General features: G+C 37.9%; 2 protein-coding genes and 1 pseudogene across 14 annotated transcripts in view; 2 read left to right on the forward strand and 1 right to left on the reverse strand.

The window, feature by feature from the left end:
- The window catches only part of GANC (glucosidase alpha, neutral C), a 70,132-nt gene extending 67,432 nt beyond the window's left edge, over positions 1-2,700 (reverse strand). For 5 of the 8 annotated variants that reach the window (XR_004382565.1, XM_032856742.1, XM_032856740.1 and 2 more), the window contains exons 1-3: positions 2,347-2,547; positions 1,651-1,993; positions 189-251 (exon numbers count right to left, since the gene is read on the reverse strand). Coding sequence is in view for 6 of the 8 variants with exons in the window: in XM_032856742.1 (XP_032712633.1) it covers positions 189-251; positions 1,651-1,679 (92 nt within the window). In the remaining 2 variants the exon portion in view is untranslated. Of the gene's footprint in view, positions 1-188; positions 252-1,650; positions 1,994-2,346; positions 2,548-2,587 lie in introns of those variants that run through there. The other 3 variants (XR_004382564.1, XM_032856743.1, XM_032856739.1) reach the window with 2 other exon arrangements.
- TMEM87A (transmembrane protein 87A) overlaps positions 2,683-12,212 on the forward strand; it is a 44,892-nt gene continuing 35,362 nt past the window's right edge. For 2 of the 6 annotated variants that reach the window (XM_032856744.1, XM_032856747.1), the window contains exons 1-4: positions 2,691-2,900; positions 4,153-4,213; positions 6,677-6,762; positions 11,336-11,449. In XM_032856744.1, coding sequence (XP_032712635.1) covers positions 2,745-2,900; positions 4,153-4,213; positions 6,677-6,762; positions 11,336-11,449 — 417 coding nt within the window. In that variant the 5' untranslated portion in view covers positions 2,691-2,744. Of the gene's footprint in view, positions 2,901-4,152; positions 4,214-6,676; positions 6,763-11,335; positions 11,450-12,212 lie in introns of all 6 variants that reach the window. The other 4 variants (XM_032856748.1, XR_004382566.1, XM_032856746.1 and 1 more) reach the window with 4 other exon arrangements.
- LOC116867578 lies at positions 8,764-8,864 on the forward strand (annotated as a pseudogene).

The raw sequence follows: 12,212 nt of genomic DNA on the forward strand, positions 1-12,212 counted from the left end.
TAAAAAAAATCTTAAAAAAAAAAGAGAAATTTAAATAAGACAGTAATAAGTGTATAAAGATGAATGGCTCCTGTCTGATGAATTTCTTAATGACTACATACATTTCCTAACTGACCCTTTCCTTAAAAAGCCTACAAACATTGCAATATTGAAATGTTTTGGTCAGGTAATACATTTCCTCTTCTTACCTGTAGAAAGCAATCTTGTTGCAATCTTTGAAAATGTTTTTATCCACAGCTTCATCTTCAACACTAAATAAAAAGACATTTTAAGAAATTTATTTTCTCCAAAGTTTGTGAATCCAATTTTTGTTCCTTCTCTAACTACAGCATGAACTTAGGTAATAAACTTCTGCAATGCAAAATTGTGTCGTGACCATAACATAATACGATAGCCTGTGTGCTGCAGAGTAACATCCTTTTGTAAATCACACAAGGTAAACAACAAAATATCAAGTTCTGGGGATACACTGAAACACTGGAAAAAGAGTACTGTCACTTATAAGGAAGGATTCTTTTAAAATAATGACTGAAGGCTATGACTACAATAATAAAATCAGAAGACGCAAAACCACAAAAAACCCAAACGAAACAAAAACAATCCACCCACTTATTCGATAAAGTATTTTCAAAATATTCTTACTGAGTGCTGGGCCCTGAGAAAGATAGGAAGGAATGTGTCTGAGCTTCCTACAAGAGCCTAACCAACAAGTACAAATCAACCTGACAAATACTTCAACAGAGGTATGTGCAAGGGGCTAGAATAATAGAAACAGATGTAAAAGGAAAATCTTTTGCTTTTGAACGATGCTGGCAATTAGGAGTCAATGCTTTTTAAAACCAAGTTCCTAGAATAGCTGTTTCTGGAACAGACCATGAATAAGATACATACATATTGCTGCTAGAGAATATGTATTTAAATTAGCCTCCAGTGGCACCTAGCTGGATTACTCAGTCGGTCAGTGAAGCATCTTGGTCTTGGGGTTCTGAGTTCGAGAGCCCAGTGTTGGGTATAGATTACTTAAAAATAAAATCTTTAAAAAAATAAATTAGCCTCCATATGATTAAAACAACTATAGACTGTAAGGAAGGGGAAAACCACTGGCCTTCAAGCAGACATGTTGCTGAATACAGCTATAGTCAGCATGTCTATGAATATGTAGGAAACTATGGTTGAACACAAATTTCCAGATAGGAAAAGCCCACACAGATACACTTGGCTGTACTAAAAAATTATTTTTTTGGAAGTCATCAAATCCTTCACTGATGCAGTCTTTGTCAGTGTTTCTTTTAATCAAGTCTGCAAAGATTTGAGAAATTTAGTCTTTTTGCTTTCCAGCTTTGAAGAATGAGTTCTGTTAATACAGGAAGATGGGGGGTACAGCTGAATATGGAAAGCAACATGCTTGAAATTCACAGGTTACAGTTCTGATCACAACTCTTCTACTGTTTTGTAAACCATGCTAGAAGTATTTTATGAGGGGCTGGGGAATTGAGAAAAAATTATAAAGATTAAGTACATAAATATGAAACATGCAACTAACAGGTCATTCAACAATCAGTAAAGCCTTCAAAACCAGAATGTTGCTTTCAGTTACTATCTATCCCCTGCTGTCTAGATTCAGCCCCCGCAGGACCACTGGGCCTTTACCTGATTTCCTCTTTCCCAGCAGCTTCCATGGCTTCCCAGGCAATTCGACCCGCTTTCAGCGCTCAGGCCAAGGCCAAGCGCGGTCTTTTTAAAACTCCTATTGGCCGTCTTTCTAAATTATAACCAGGACTTCACCACTGCCAGGTCCTGGGAAATGGAGTCCTCTCCAGGTCCTTAAGGAGTAGCAAATCTGCACTTACTCCTCGGTTTTCCAGGCCAAATTAACGCTTCTACATGGATTTAGGTGGCCAAATTTTCTTAGTTACGAATGCTCGACGAAGAACTGCTTTCCTGAGGAATCAAAACTGTCTTTGCGGTGGAGGGGGCGTGTACTCAAAGAGCCCTAGAGGAGAAAAGTCAAGAGCGTGAGAAACAGGAAATACGGAGACCGCTTGCCTGACCCAGGCCAAACTTCTGCAGGTTTATCTCCGTGACCGTCACGCCACAGATCCTGAAAACTGACCCACTCTCAGTTTTTAGTAGAAAGTGCCGGCCTGCTCTGCGCTGAAGCTTGGTGTTCCCCGGTCAAATTCTGCTTTCCCCTTTCAGGGCTAAGTGGTCTTATAAAGGGTGTATCTACTACAGTAGATACAGTTCTGTAAGTGCTTATACTCTACCACTGCCAAATTCCGTCTTTGCTTAAATATCTCCAGAAAACCGAGAACTCACAACTACACGCCAAACAGGCGAACTTACGGCTTTCCCAGACTTCGGCCCCAGCGACTGACTTGGATCTAGAACGGATGAGAGGCTGGGGCGAACGAGAGGAGGAGAGAGCCAAACGCCACACTGGGTGCCTGCTTGGTCCCCAGACCCTTTAAGGGCCGGGAGAGAGAAGAGCCGACAGAAGCGGAGGCGGCTTTTAATAAACATCCTAACGCCCAAGGTGACCAGCAAACCACAGGACTACGTCTGCGCTGTACGGTCTAAAACTCACACGAGGTCTTGATGGCTGGCTTAGGGAGGGGCTGCTGGGTGGCCAAACAAACAAGCCCCGGGAGGTTTCGAGGACCCGGATGATCCCGCCCCCAGAGCAGAGCCGGAAGAGGGCGGGGCGAACCGGAAGAAGGTGAAATGCTTTCGGTAGGCGCTCCATGGCTGTGAAGATGGCGGCGGCTGCGTGGCTTCAGGTGCTGCCTGTCATTCTTCTACTTCTGGGGGCTCAGCCGTCCCCACTGTCGCTCCTCGGTGTAGGACCGGCACCTGTCGCCGCTGCCGACCGATCCAAGTGGCACATTCCGATACCGTCGGTGAGTGTTCACTTCAGAAGCAACTGAGCCTGGAGGAGCAAGGGGTGGGGCTACGGCGGCCTTAGGGGTCCATGAAGGTTCCGCTGAAGTCAGCTTCCAAAGGAGTGGAATTGCCTGGAGCGTCTGTGTCGCTGGTTAGCAGGGACCCACCTCCCTGGAGCGGACAGCTGTGCACTTCTGTGGGTAGGTTAGCGGGAGTGCCAGGGCCACTTCAGGAGAGGAGAAGAATGGTGAAATGGTATCTTAACAGCGAAGTCAGAACTTTGAATGCCTTGAGACGGGAAAGTTGATGAAAAGGTGGAGAACGGTTTCCCTTTCAGCTGAAGTTTCACAGAATCCAGTGACCCCGAGTTGCATGAGAGAGATCTGGAAATAGGTGTCCTTCTTTCTTTTTTTTTTTCTCTGCACTTTTTTGTTACTGGATGATTCTCCTTAACGAAGTTGTTTGATATCATTGGAACTTTGGAATGGTTATTCTAAGCTTTGCTGTGTGATTAGGAAGCCTAGGCATTTAAAAAAATGTATTCTAACATGAGAATGGCGAAATGGAAGAAATTTTATTCTAAAATTTGATACGGTAAAGGTATCCTTTCTTTTGGATGATTGACTAGATAGGTTGACCCTTTTTGTCCTCCTACTCCCCTCCTTTAAACCTCATTTGAGTAAGCGCTGTAGTCTTGCAAGCCAACAAATCGGATGCATCCAGGAAATGCCAGAAAGCATTTTGTCCTGTTGAAACCACGGTGGCCTTTTTGTTTCATTCTGCTCTGCTCACTGGCTCTAATGTCGAAATTTCATTTGAGCTTTTACATGGCAAGCATTAATAGCTTTTGTTCATTCGGTGAAGATCTTCAGGTTCTGACTTTTAGGTATTGTTGGTAAAATGGTTACTAGTTAAGTTCATCTGTCTGCTCATACAATAGCTTATTTGAAGAAATGATTGGGTTATTCTGAACAGTGATTAGTGAGTGAAGGGAATTTACTTGAAGATTTAAGTTGAGATTTCTAGCAGCTTCTAGAGTCCTTGCTTCATGGTCTGTGGGGGAAAAATTGTGTCTCTTCACCAAGCTACAAACTTCTGCAGTTTGGATGCGGTTGAATTTTACTAAAAGGAAGGATATTCATGTATTTTTTGTTGTTCTTAAGAAAACTAACTTAAACATTTTATAAATTTAGGTTTTGTAACAATTATATTCTGCCTTGGGAATTAAAGTGATCTGATGCTAATTATCTTTCTCCTTTATCTTTGCAGGGGAAAAATTATTTTAGTTTTGGAAAGATCCTGTTCAAAAATACCACTATCTTCCTGAAATGTGAGTTTTTGCATTTCATGAAGTTTTTATTTGAGTTTTTAAGTGATCTTTAAACTTATTAAATTACCTAGTTTCTATCTCTGACCTACTCTAAATGTAAGCTTTGAAATTTAATAGTCTGGCCCTATCTAGGCATAAACATCTTAGTGTAATTAAGGTCTTTTCAATGAGTAATCTTCTGAATACTTGTGTGAACTTTATTTTCTTCTCTTGTTTTTCTGGTGCTTATACAGTTAGACCAATTAATGTTGTTTGATTGTCTGCATGGTGTTTTAATCTGTCCTGTGTCAAAGAAATATCACTGACTTGGCTTTTGTGTGCTTGTTAGATGTTTACTGAACACATGACTTAGGTTTGTCAGACCTTTGGCTCTGAATGCATATGTTCAGTAAACCTTTGTTTACAGAAGGTGTATTTTCTTATTTGGATCTTTGAAAGAGGAAGCTCAAGGCTATTACTGGGGAATAGGGATTATGTAGAACAAAACCAGTCTGTCCACTGAGAAAAACCACTGTATCTGAATCCAGAATATCCCATTGCGTATTAAAGAAAGGCTTCCTTTTATTTTTGAAACTGGCTTGACTTTAGGGAATAAATGATCATGGGTAAACTCTGTTTCAGGATCAGGGATAAAAGTTCAGGTCATCCATTTGTGCTTCTTTGCCTATCTTTCTCCATGAAAGTGCAAAGTTATAAGTTGGAGTTGGTTGATTTTGTTTTAATCATTTACTAAGTAGTTATTAAAAACCTACATGCTCCAGGCATTGTTTTAGATCGCAAGGAAGTGATAGAAAAGGCCCTCTCTCTTCCTGAGCTTACAGTCTAACAGGAGTGAAGGGGGCCAGTAAAATTTCTATGAAAAACAGACTATGTCTGAAAATAGAGTTTCTTGACTAAGGACTTAAATTTGGTTTAAATGAGATTACTGAAACAAGCTGGTCTGTCTTGTGAGGTTGGTGTGCTAGAGAAGACTAACTTTTCAGGATAGCGGTATTTGGTTTTTTGGAATAGCCTGACAGTCTGCATGCTATTCTACCTTTTTATCATCTGTAGTCTTTTCTCACCTGTTTTTTGATCAACTGATGCTTTGCCACCTTACGCAAGCTGCTATTTTGCAGTGTTTACATTTCGTTTTTGGGGAGAATTTGAGACTCCTAAAAAATTATACTGTGTTTCCTTTTGTTACTTCTCTGCTCACATTTACCTTGTCTCCGATTTTATACTTTTAGGGCTATGGTATAGCTTTCCGTGAAATTGCCGGGGCCATTTTTGTTTCTTAATGCCATCTATACAAAGTTCTGAATGGTGTCCTTTAACATATAGTAGTATTTTTGCAGCCAAGTCTTTCTGAAGATCTTTTGTTTAGGGGATTTTCTTATAGGCTTCTGTTTAGTTAATAGAAGAATTTGTATGGTTCTTCTGAATAGTTTACAGTGAGATTGCAAATATCCTTTTTATCATTTCCATAAATTCTATTTAGCACATCAGAGTTTTGTGTATTTTAATTGAGCCTTGTAAAAGTATGTCACTTGAAAATTAATTTGAGAAAACAATTTAAAAAGCACAAAAGGGAAGGTTATAATTTTAGGTGTGCGCCTTTTGTTAAGAGCCAAAAATAGATTCCTAGATACAGTCATGTTTATCTTTGTCACATTTGCATAAAGCAGGTATCTTGTATATTTTCCATAACGCAGCTAGAATCAAAGATAAACTGACTTCCAGGTGGGACAGCTGATGAGTGATACAGTCAGATTTATGCTCTCAAGTTTTCAGACTGATGCCTTGGCCCCCTAGAATATTGTGTTCCAGACATTGTTAATGAGTTTTGAGGCCACTCAGACTTCTTGAGATTCCTTGAGGCCTCTCTTAAGGTGGATTTTGGAAAGCGTTTTTCATTTTTGCTTTTGCTCTTCCTTCCTTCCCCAGGTTTGTTTTTTTTCCTTAGTTCTTTCTGTCTAGTTTTGATATCTTTCAAGGTCTAAGCCATTAATTTTTCCCTCAGTGGAACTATTTTTGAATACTGCCTTATGATGTCCCTAATGTTATTCCTTGTTTCTCCAACAAGAATGTAGCCTCCTTAGGAGTCCTGTTCTCCAGCCTGACACAGTGTCAGTAGCTTTGTATGCTTAAGTGTTCTGCTCAGTAAATATTTGAATGATAATAGAAGACTGGGTTTAACTGAGGACTGCTTTATCGCTTCCAGGTTTTTTCCAACAGAGAACCAGGAATTGAGGTTTTAAGGCATAAAAGTAGATACACTTAAGTCAGAAACTTCTTCTGTGAACAACAGTACTTTTATCTGAAGAATATCCACCTCTTTTTACGTATATTACCTTACGTTTGGAGAAGAGGTGGTCTTTGAATACCTAAAGTTAGCAGGAAAAATAGAAGGTGGGGTAAAGGCCTAGGAAAAATGCTTTGTTTGGGAATCATCTTTATTCACAAAGTTTTCTTCTTTTATAGTTGATGGAGAACCTTGTGATGTATCTTTGAATATAACCTGGTATCTGAAAAGTGCTGATTGTTACAATGAAATCTACAACTTCAAGGTAAGAAATATAAAATTAACAGACTTCTTGGACTTTAAATATCATCGGGTCCTACCTTATAGAGGAAGGAGTGTCATGTAACTAGGAGGGAAAGAGCTGAAATTAGAATCTTCTGTGCTTCCCAGTTTGCAGACCTAGAATGCTAGCAAACTTTTTGGTCTCAACCCTTAAAAATGACTGCATACTCCTGCTCACTTTAGCAGCACTGTAGAAGTGCTGACAGTACTGATTCCCGTCTTTGGCCCCCCATTTTGTTCATTTGTCAGTTACTTTTCTTATGGGGCTGTGTGTTCCAGGCCCCTTAGAGATTATTATACATAACCTTAGGTATATCCAAAATCTATAAAGAACTTACCAAACTCAACACCCAAAGAATAAATAATACAATCAAGAAATGGGCAGAATGCATGAACAGACATTTCTCCAAAGAAGACATACAAATGGCCAACAGACACCTGAAAAATTGTTCAATGACACTCGGCATTGGGGAAATACAAATCAAAACCACAATGAGATACCACCTCGCACCGGTCAGAATGACTAAAATGTGTAAGTCAGCAAGCACTGGATGTTGGTGAGGTTGTGGAGAAAGGGGAGCCCTCCTACACTGTTGGTGGGAATGTAAGCTGGTGTAACCACTCTGGAAAACAGTATGGAGGTTCCTCAAAAAGTTGAAAATAGAACTACCCTACAACCCAGCAATTATACTACTAGGTATTTACCCCAAAGATACAGATATAATGATCCGAAGGGGCACCTACACCCAAATGTTTATAGCAGCAGTGTCCACGATAGCCAAATGATGGAAAGAGCCCAGTTTTCCATTGACAGATGAATGGATAAAGAAGATGTGGTATATATATACAATGGAATACTATTTAGCCATCAAAAAAAAGAAATCTTGCCATTTGCAACAATGATTGGAACTAGAGGGTATTATGTTAAGTGAAATAGGTCAATCAGAGAAAGACAGTTACATGATTCACTCATACGTGGAATTTAAGAAGCAAAACAAAGGATCATTAGGGAAAAGAGGGAAAGATAAAACAAGATGAAATCAGAGAGGGAGACAAATACAGAAGATATTTATAATATATATATATAATATAATTTGTAATACAAATACAGAAGAGACTTTTTTGTTTAAAGATTTATATATTTTTATTGTTTGAGAGCGAGAGAGAGCATGAGTGGGGTAAAGGGTGGGAGGAAAAGCAGACTCCCTGGTGAGCAGGGAGCCCAATGCAGGACCTGATCCCAGGACTCAAGGATCATGACCTGAGCAGAAGGCAGACACTTAACTGACTGAGCCACCCAGGTGCCCAACCATAAGAGACCCTGTAAAGGGTGACTGTAAGAGTAGTTATAGGGTAACTGGGTGATGGATATTAAGGAGGGCCTGTGATGGATGATTACCATCCATCACATATAAGACTGATGAATCACTGAACTCTATCCCTGAAATTAATAAACACTATATGTTAATTAATTGAATTTAATAAATAAGCAAACATTTTAAGAAAAGAAAAGGGAATGCCTACTTTGAGAAATGCCTACTTTGAGAATGCCTTCTTTAAGAAAGAAAAGGGAAAGCCAGGATTGGGGGAGGCTTGTTTTGGCCTTCCATGAATCTGGTAGAGATAACATTGTCTTTACCCTTCCTGATGCACAGGTAGTGCCGCAAGATCTAATTAATGATTAGCTGTTTATTAGGTGCCTGCAGGCCCTTTACAGATGCATGGGAATCTTTTGATCTCCTTTGATCTCACTACAGTGCCCTTCTTTGTGTCTGCTCACTGTATAAAATCTATGGAGTAGGGTCTGGATTTTGCAGAGAATAACACTTCAGCTCCCATGTATTGTCCTATGCCCATTTCCCTCCCCCTGTCAGAAAGTTACACTGAATAAAATTATGCATAACAACTGTAGAGAGTTGCCTCCTTCATTTTCTGGTCTCAAAATACCTTCTCAGTTTGGGGAATACTTTATTGTTCCTCCTCCACCTTCTAACAAGCGCATATACTAAAATTGGAACAATACAGAAGATTAGCATGGCCTCTGCACAAGAATGACACATAACTCATGAAGCATTCCATATTAAAAAAGAAATTACTATAGTTTCCAAAAAACCTTTTGTTCATGTGGGTTACTGCATTAGAAATTAAAACAAAATACAGAAATATGTATTAATTTATTTTACGGTAGCAGTAATAAGTCATTGCATGTTAATACAAAAAACTTTCTTTTAGTGAAAAATAGATTTTTCCAAAAACACAGAAGAGGTATTATTTTGTATTTTTCCAAAGCCCTTTCTTCATTTGATGTTGGATATAGTAGAAGACAGCTGAATTCTTATATCTTCTTCACTCAGTTTATTGTGATGTATTATTTTGGTTGAAGTATATGCACAAAATATGGCCTCATAATACAGATACATAGTTGGAAAAGGGGATGATATTTTAAGTGTTTTCAGATAATTGTAGGTAGTGTTCTTTGATTTTATACCGAAATGTAACAAGTAGAGTTTCTTAAAGGTTGGTGTCAGTGTGGTATCTGAGAGCACATCAGTCAACTTTATTCTTTCTCTTTTGTATTTAAATAAGTTGGTGTGTCATGCACTTTGGTCTTTTATGTATGTCTAATTTTGGTTATTTTGAAAATAGTCCTTGACTGAATTTTATAAATCTTTAAAATATTAACTAATTTTACAATTAAGTTGAAATGTTTTTTATATATATGTGTATATATATAGGTACATATTTTTAAAGATTATACTTATTTGTCAGAGAGAGAGCATGCACAAATGGGGAGCAGCAGGCAGAGGGAGAACTAGGCTCCCTACTGAGCAGGAAGCCATACCTGGGGCTCATTCCCAGGACCCTGGGTTCATGACCTGAGCTAAAGGCAGATGCTTAATCCACTGAGCCGCACAGGTGTCCTGAAGTTATATTTCATCCACATATCATCACCCTCCTGTCACATCAGAAACTCCTTAAGTATTAGAGACTTAAGTATTGTGAGGAAGATGCAGTTTGAAAGCTCAAATTTTATCATTGGCAAGACAACAATACTTTCTGTTGTCTTCCTTGAAGTAACAGCCTCCCTTCACCCATTTTCAATAAAGTATCTCCCAAATAACCAAATCTGAATAACCTATAGTTTGTCAGTTATTCTTGGAGGTAAATGGAAAAAGTGGATAGTTCAGGTTATAAGTCAAAACAGTTGTAAAGTGTTTTATCTTTTTTATAGTATTTTGCATATTTCCCATTTTGTCCCATAGAATATTAAAAAATACACACAAAGTCCAGATTTAATAACATTAATAGATTTTACTGTTCGTTAAAGGCATTCTTAGTAAAACTGGCTTATTTTTTTTTTTTTTTTTAAAGCTGTGTATGACTGACTGCAATGACTGCTGGTGCAATTAGATGTCGCTGCCTTGATTCCTGATAAGGGGCAGCAGTTTTACCCATCATTACCTTTGCATTGTCAGTACAAAGCAAATAACCTATTACTTTATTAGTAGTAGTATGGAATTAGTTTTAGATCTCATTTCACAGTTGACATAGTATACTGTACTTGGGCACTGAAGATACATGGCTCCAAGATGGATTTTTCAGGACTTTTCCATTCTGTTTCTAGCCTCCATTTATTTCTTTTTTTCCATTTCAAAGATATTCTGTTTTTTAAAAAAATGACCACCATCTAGTTGGTTTTTCAAACCTTAAGGATTTTTAATTCCTGCCTTGTATTAGGGTTTTACATTACCTTTTTTGTGGTGTTGGTGACTGTTTTTTGCTTTTGTTATACAACATTAGATAGGAGGTAGGATGGGGGGAAGGACTGAAGAATTTTAAAGAGAAATGATAGTATGTCCAGAGTGTAGTTTGAAGCATTATTGATCTTTTGCTCTTAATCAATCACTAATTGAATTTACAGTTAAAAACTTCGTACATTTGATACTAGTGATAAACTGGTCAAGAACTTAAGCAGATCTGGTCTGATAACGTAAAAATTATCTCGGGTTGCCACAGGACAGAATTCTGGAAATGACATGCAGCTAGTTGGAGATGTAAAACTGGAGCTTAGGGAAAAAAGGGAAAGAGTAGGGATGTAGGTATAGGAGGAAAATTGCAGAACTGATGGATGCAGCCACAGAAGTGGTGAATTTTTCTCAGAATATCCACAGTGGGCTATGAATAGCTACAGCAGTTTTGTACTCTATCTTAGCTTATGAGCACAAGTATATCTTTTTGTTGGTGTTGGCAATTTAGTCTCTTAACTCTTGTAAATATATATTCTTGTGACAAAACCTTCTGGACTCTGACATTTTCCAGATCTTCCTAGAACTTTCAGAACTACTCTTTGTAAGCAGTGGACTAGAATTCTAGTACTTGAGAGTCTAATACTGTTAGATTCTTGGATACTGTTACACAGTTTTTATCTGATGCTGTTAACTTTTAAAATAGCAAATTCAACAATGTGTCTGTCCTGTAAGCAATCTATTTGTTGTCTTCTAAATACCTTCCTTGTGAAAAGTAAATTTTGTACTTTGTATTTTCTGTTTTTACAGGCAGAAGAAGTGGAGACATATTTGGAAAACCTTAAGGAAAAAAAAGGTTTGTCTGGGAAATATCAAACATCATCAAAATTGTTCCAGAACTGCAGTGAACTCTTTAAAACACAGGTAATATTTGATAGTGGTTGGAGGGAAATAGAAGAGGTGAAATGTGTAGTATCTGTATTTTTGGTGATTCCCCATTTCCCACTTCCCAGTTCTTTGTTCTGACAGAAATAACTTGCATAGTTAGCCATTTAATATCTCATCAAAAAGAGGATGTGCCTTCCTTCATGTGTAAAAAGCAATCCCCATTTTTTTTTTTTTTTTATGGTAAAAAATTTTTTTGCCATTTTAACCATTTTCAAGTGTGCCCTTGGGGGGCATTAAGTACCTTTGTATTATTGGGCAACTATCACCAGTAGCCATCTCCAGAACTTTAATCATCCCAAATTGACACTTAATAACCATGAAACAGTAACACTACCCTCCCCCTTCCATCCCTGCTAACAACTATTCTACTTTGTCTTTATAAATTTCAGTATTCTAGATTCTTCAAATGAATGGAATCATAAAATATTTGTTTGGCTTCTTTATCTTAGTGAAATGTTTTCAAGGTTCATCCATATATCGTATCAGAATTTATTTCTTTTTTTAAGTATGAATTGCATATATATACCAAATTTTTTTATCCATTCATCTACTGATGGACATTTGAAACCCCCAATTTTCAGTTCTCTTGTCATCTCATCTAATTGATATGTTTTCAGAAAAATCAGTGTTTCTAGATTTTACTGCTACAGACCTGAACTCAAAGAGTTGAATTTCATACTTTTTCTTGAGTAAAGGAGAAGAGGTAAATGTGTATTTTTAATGCTTACATATATGTAAT

The sequence above is a fragment of the Lontra canadensis genome, unplaced genomic scaffold, assembly GCF_010015895.1.
Source record: "Lontra canadensis isolate GAN:19392208 unplaced genomic scaffold, GSC_riverotter_1.0 scaffold12, whole genome shotgun sequence".
In the NCBI taxonomy this organism is placed as follows: Eukaryota; Metazoa; Chordata; class Mammalia; order Carnivora; family Mustelidae; genus Lontra; species Lontra canadensis.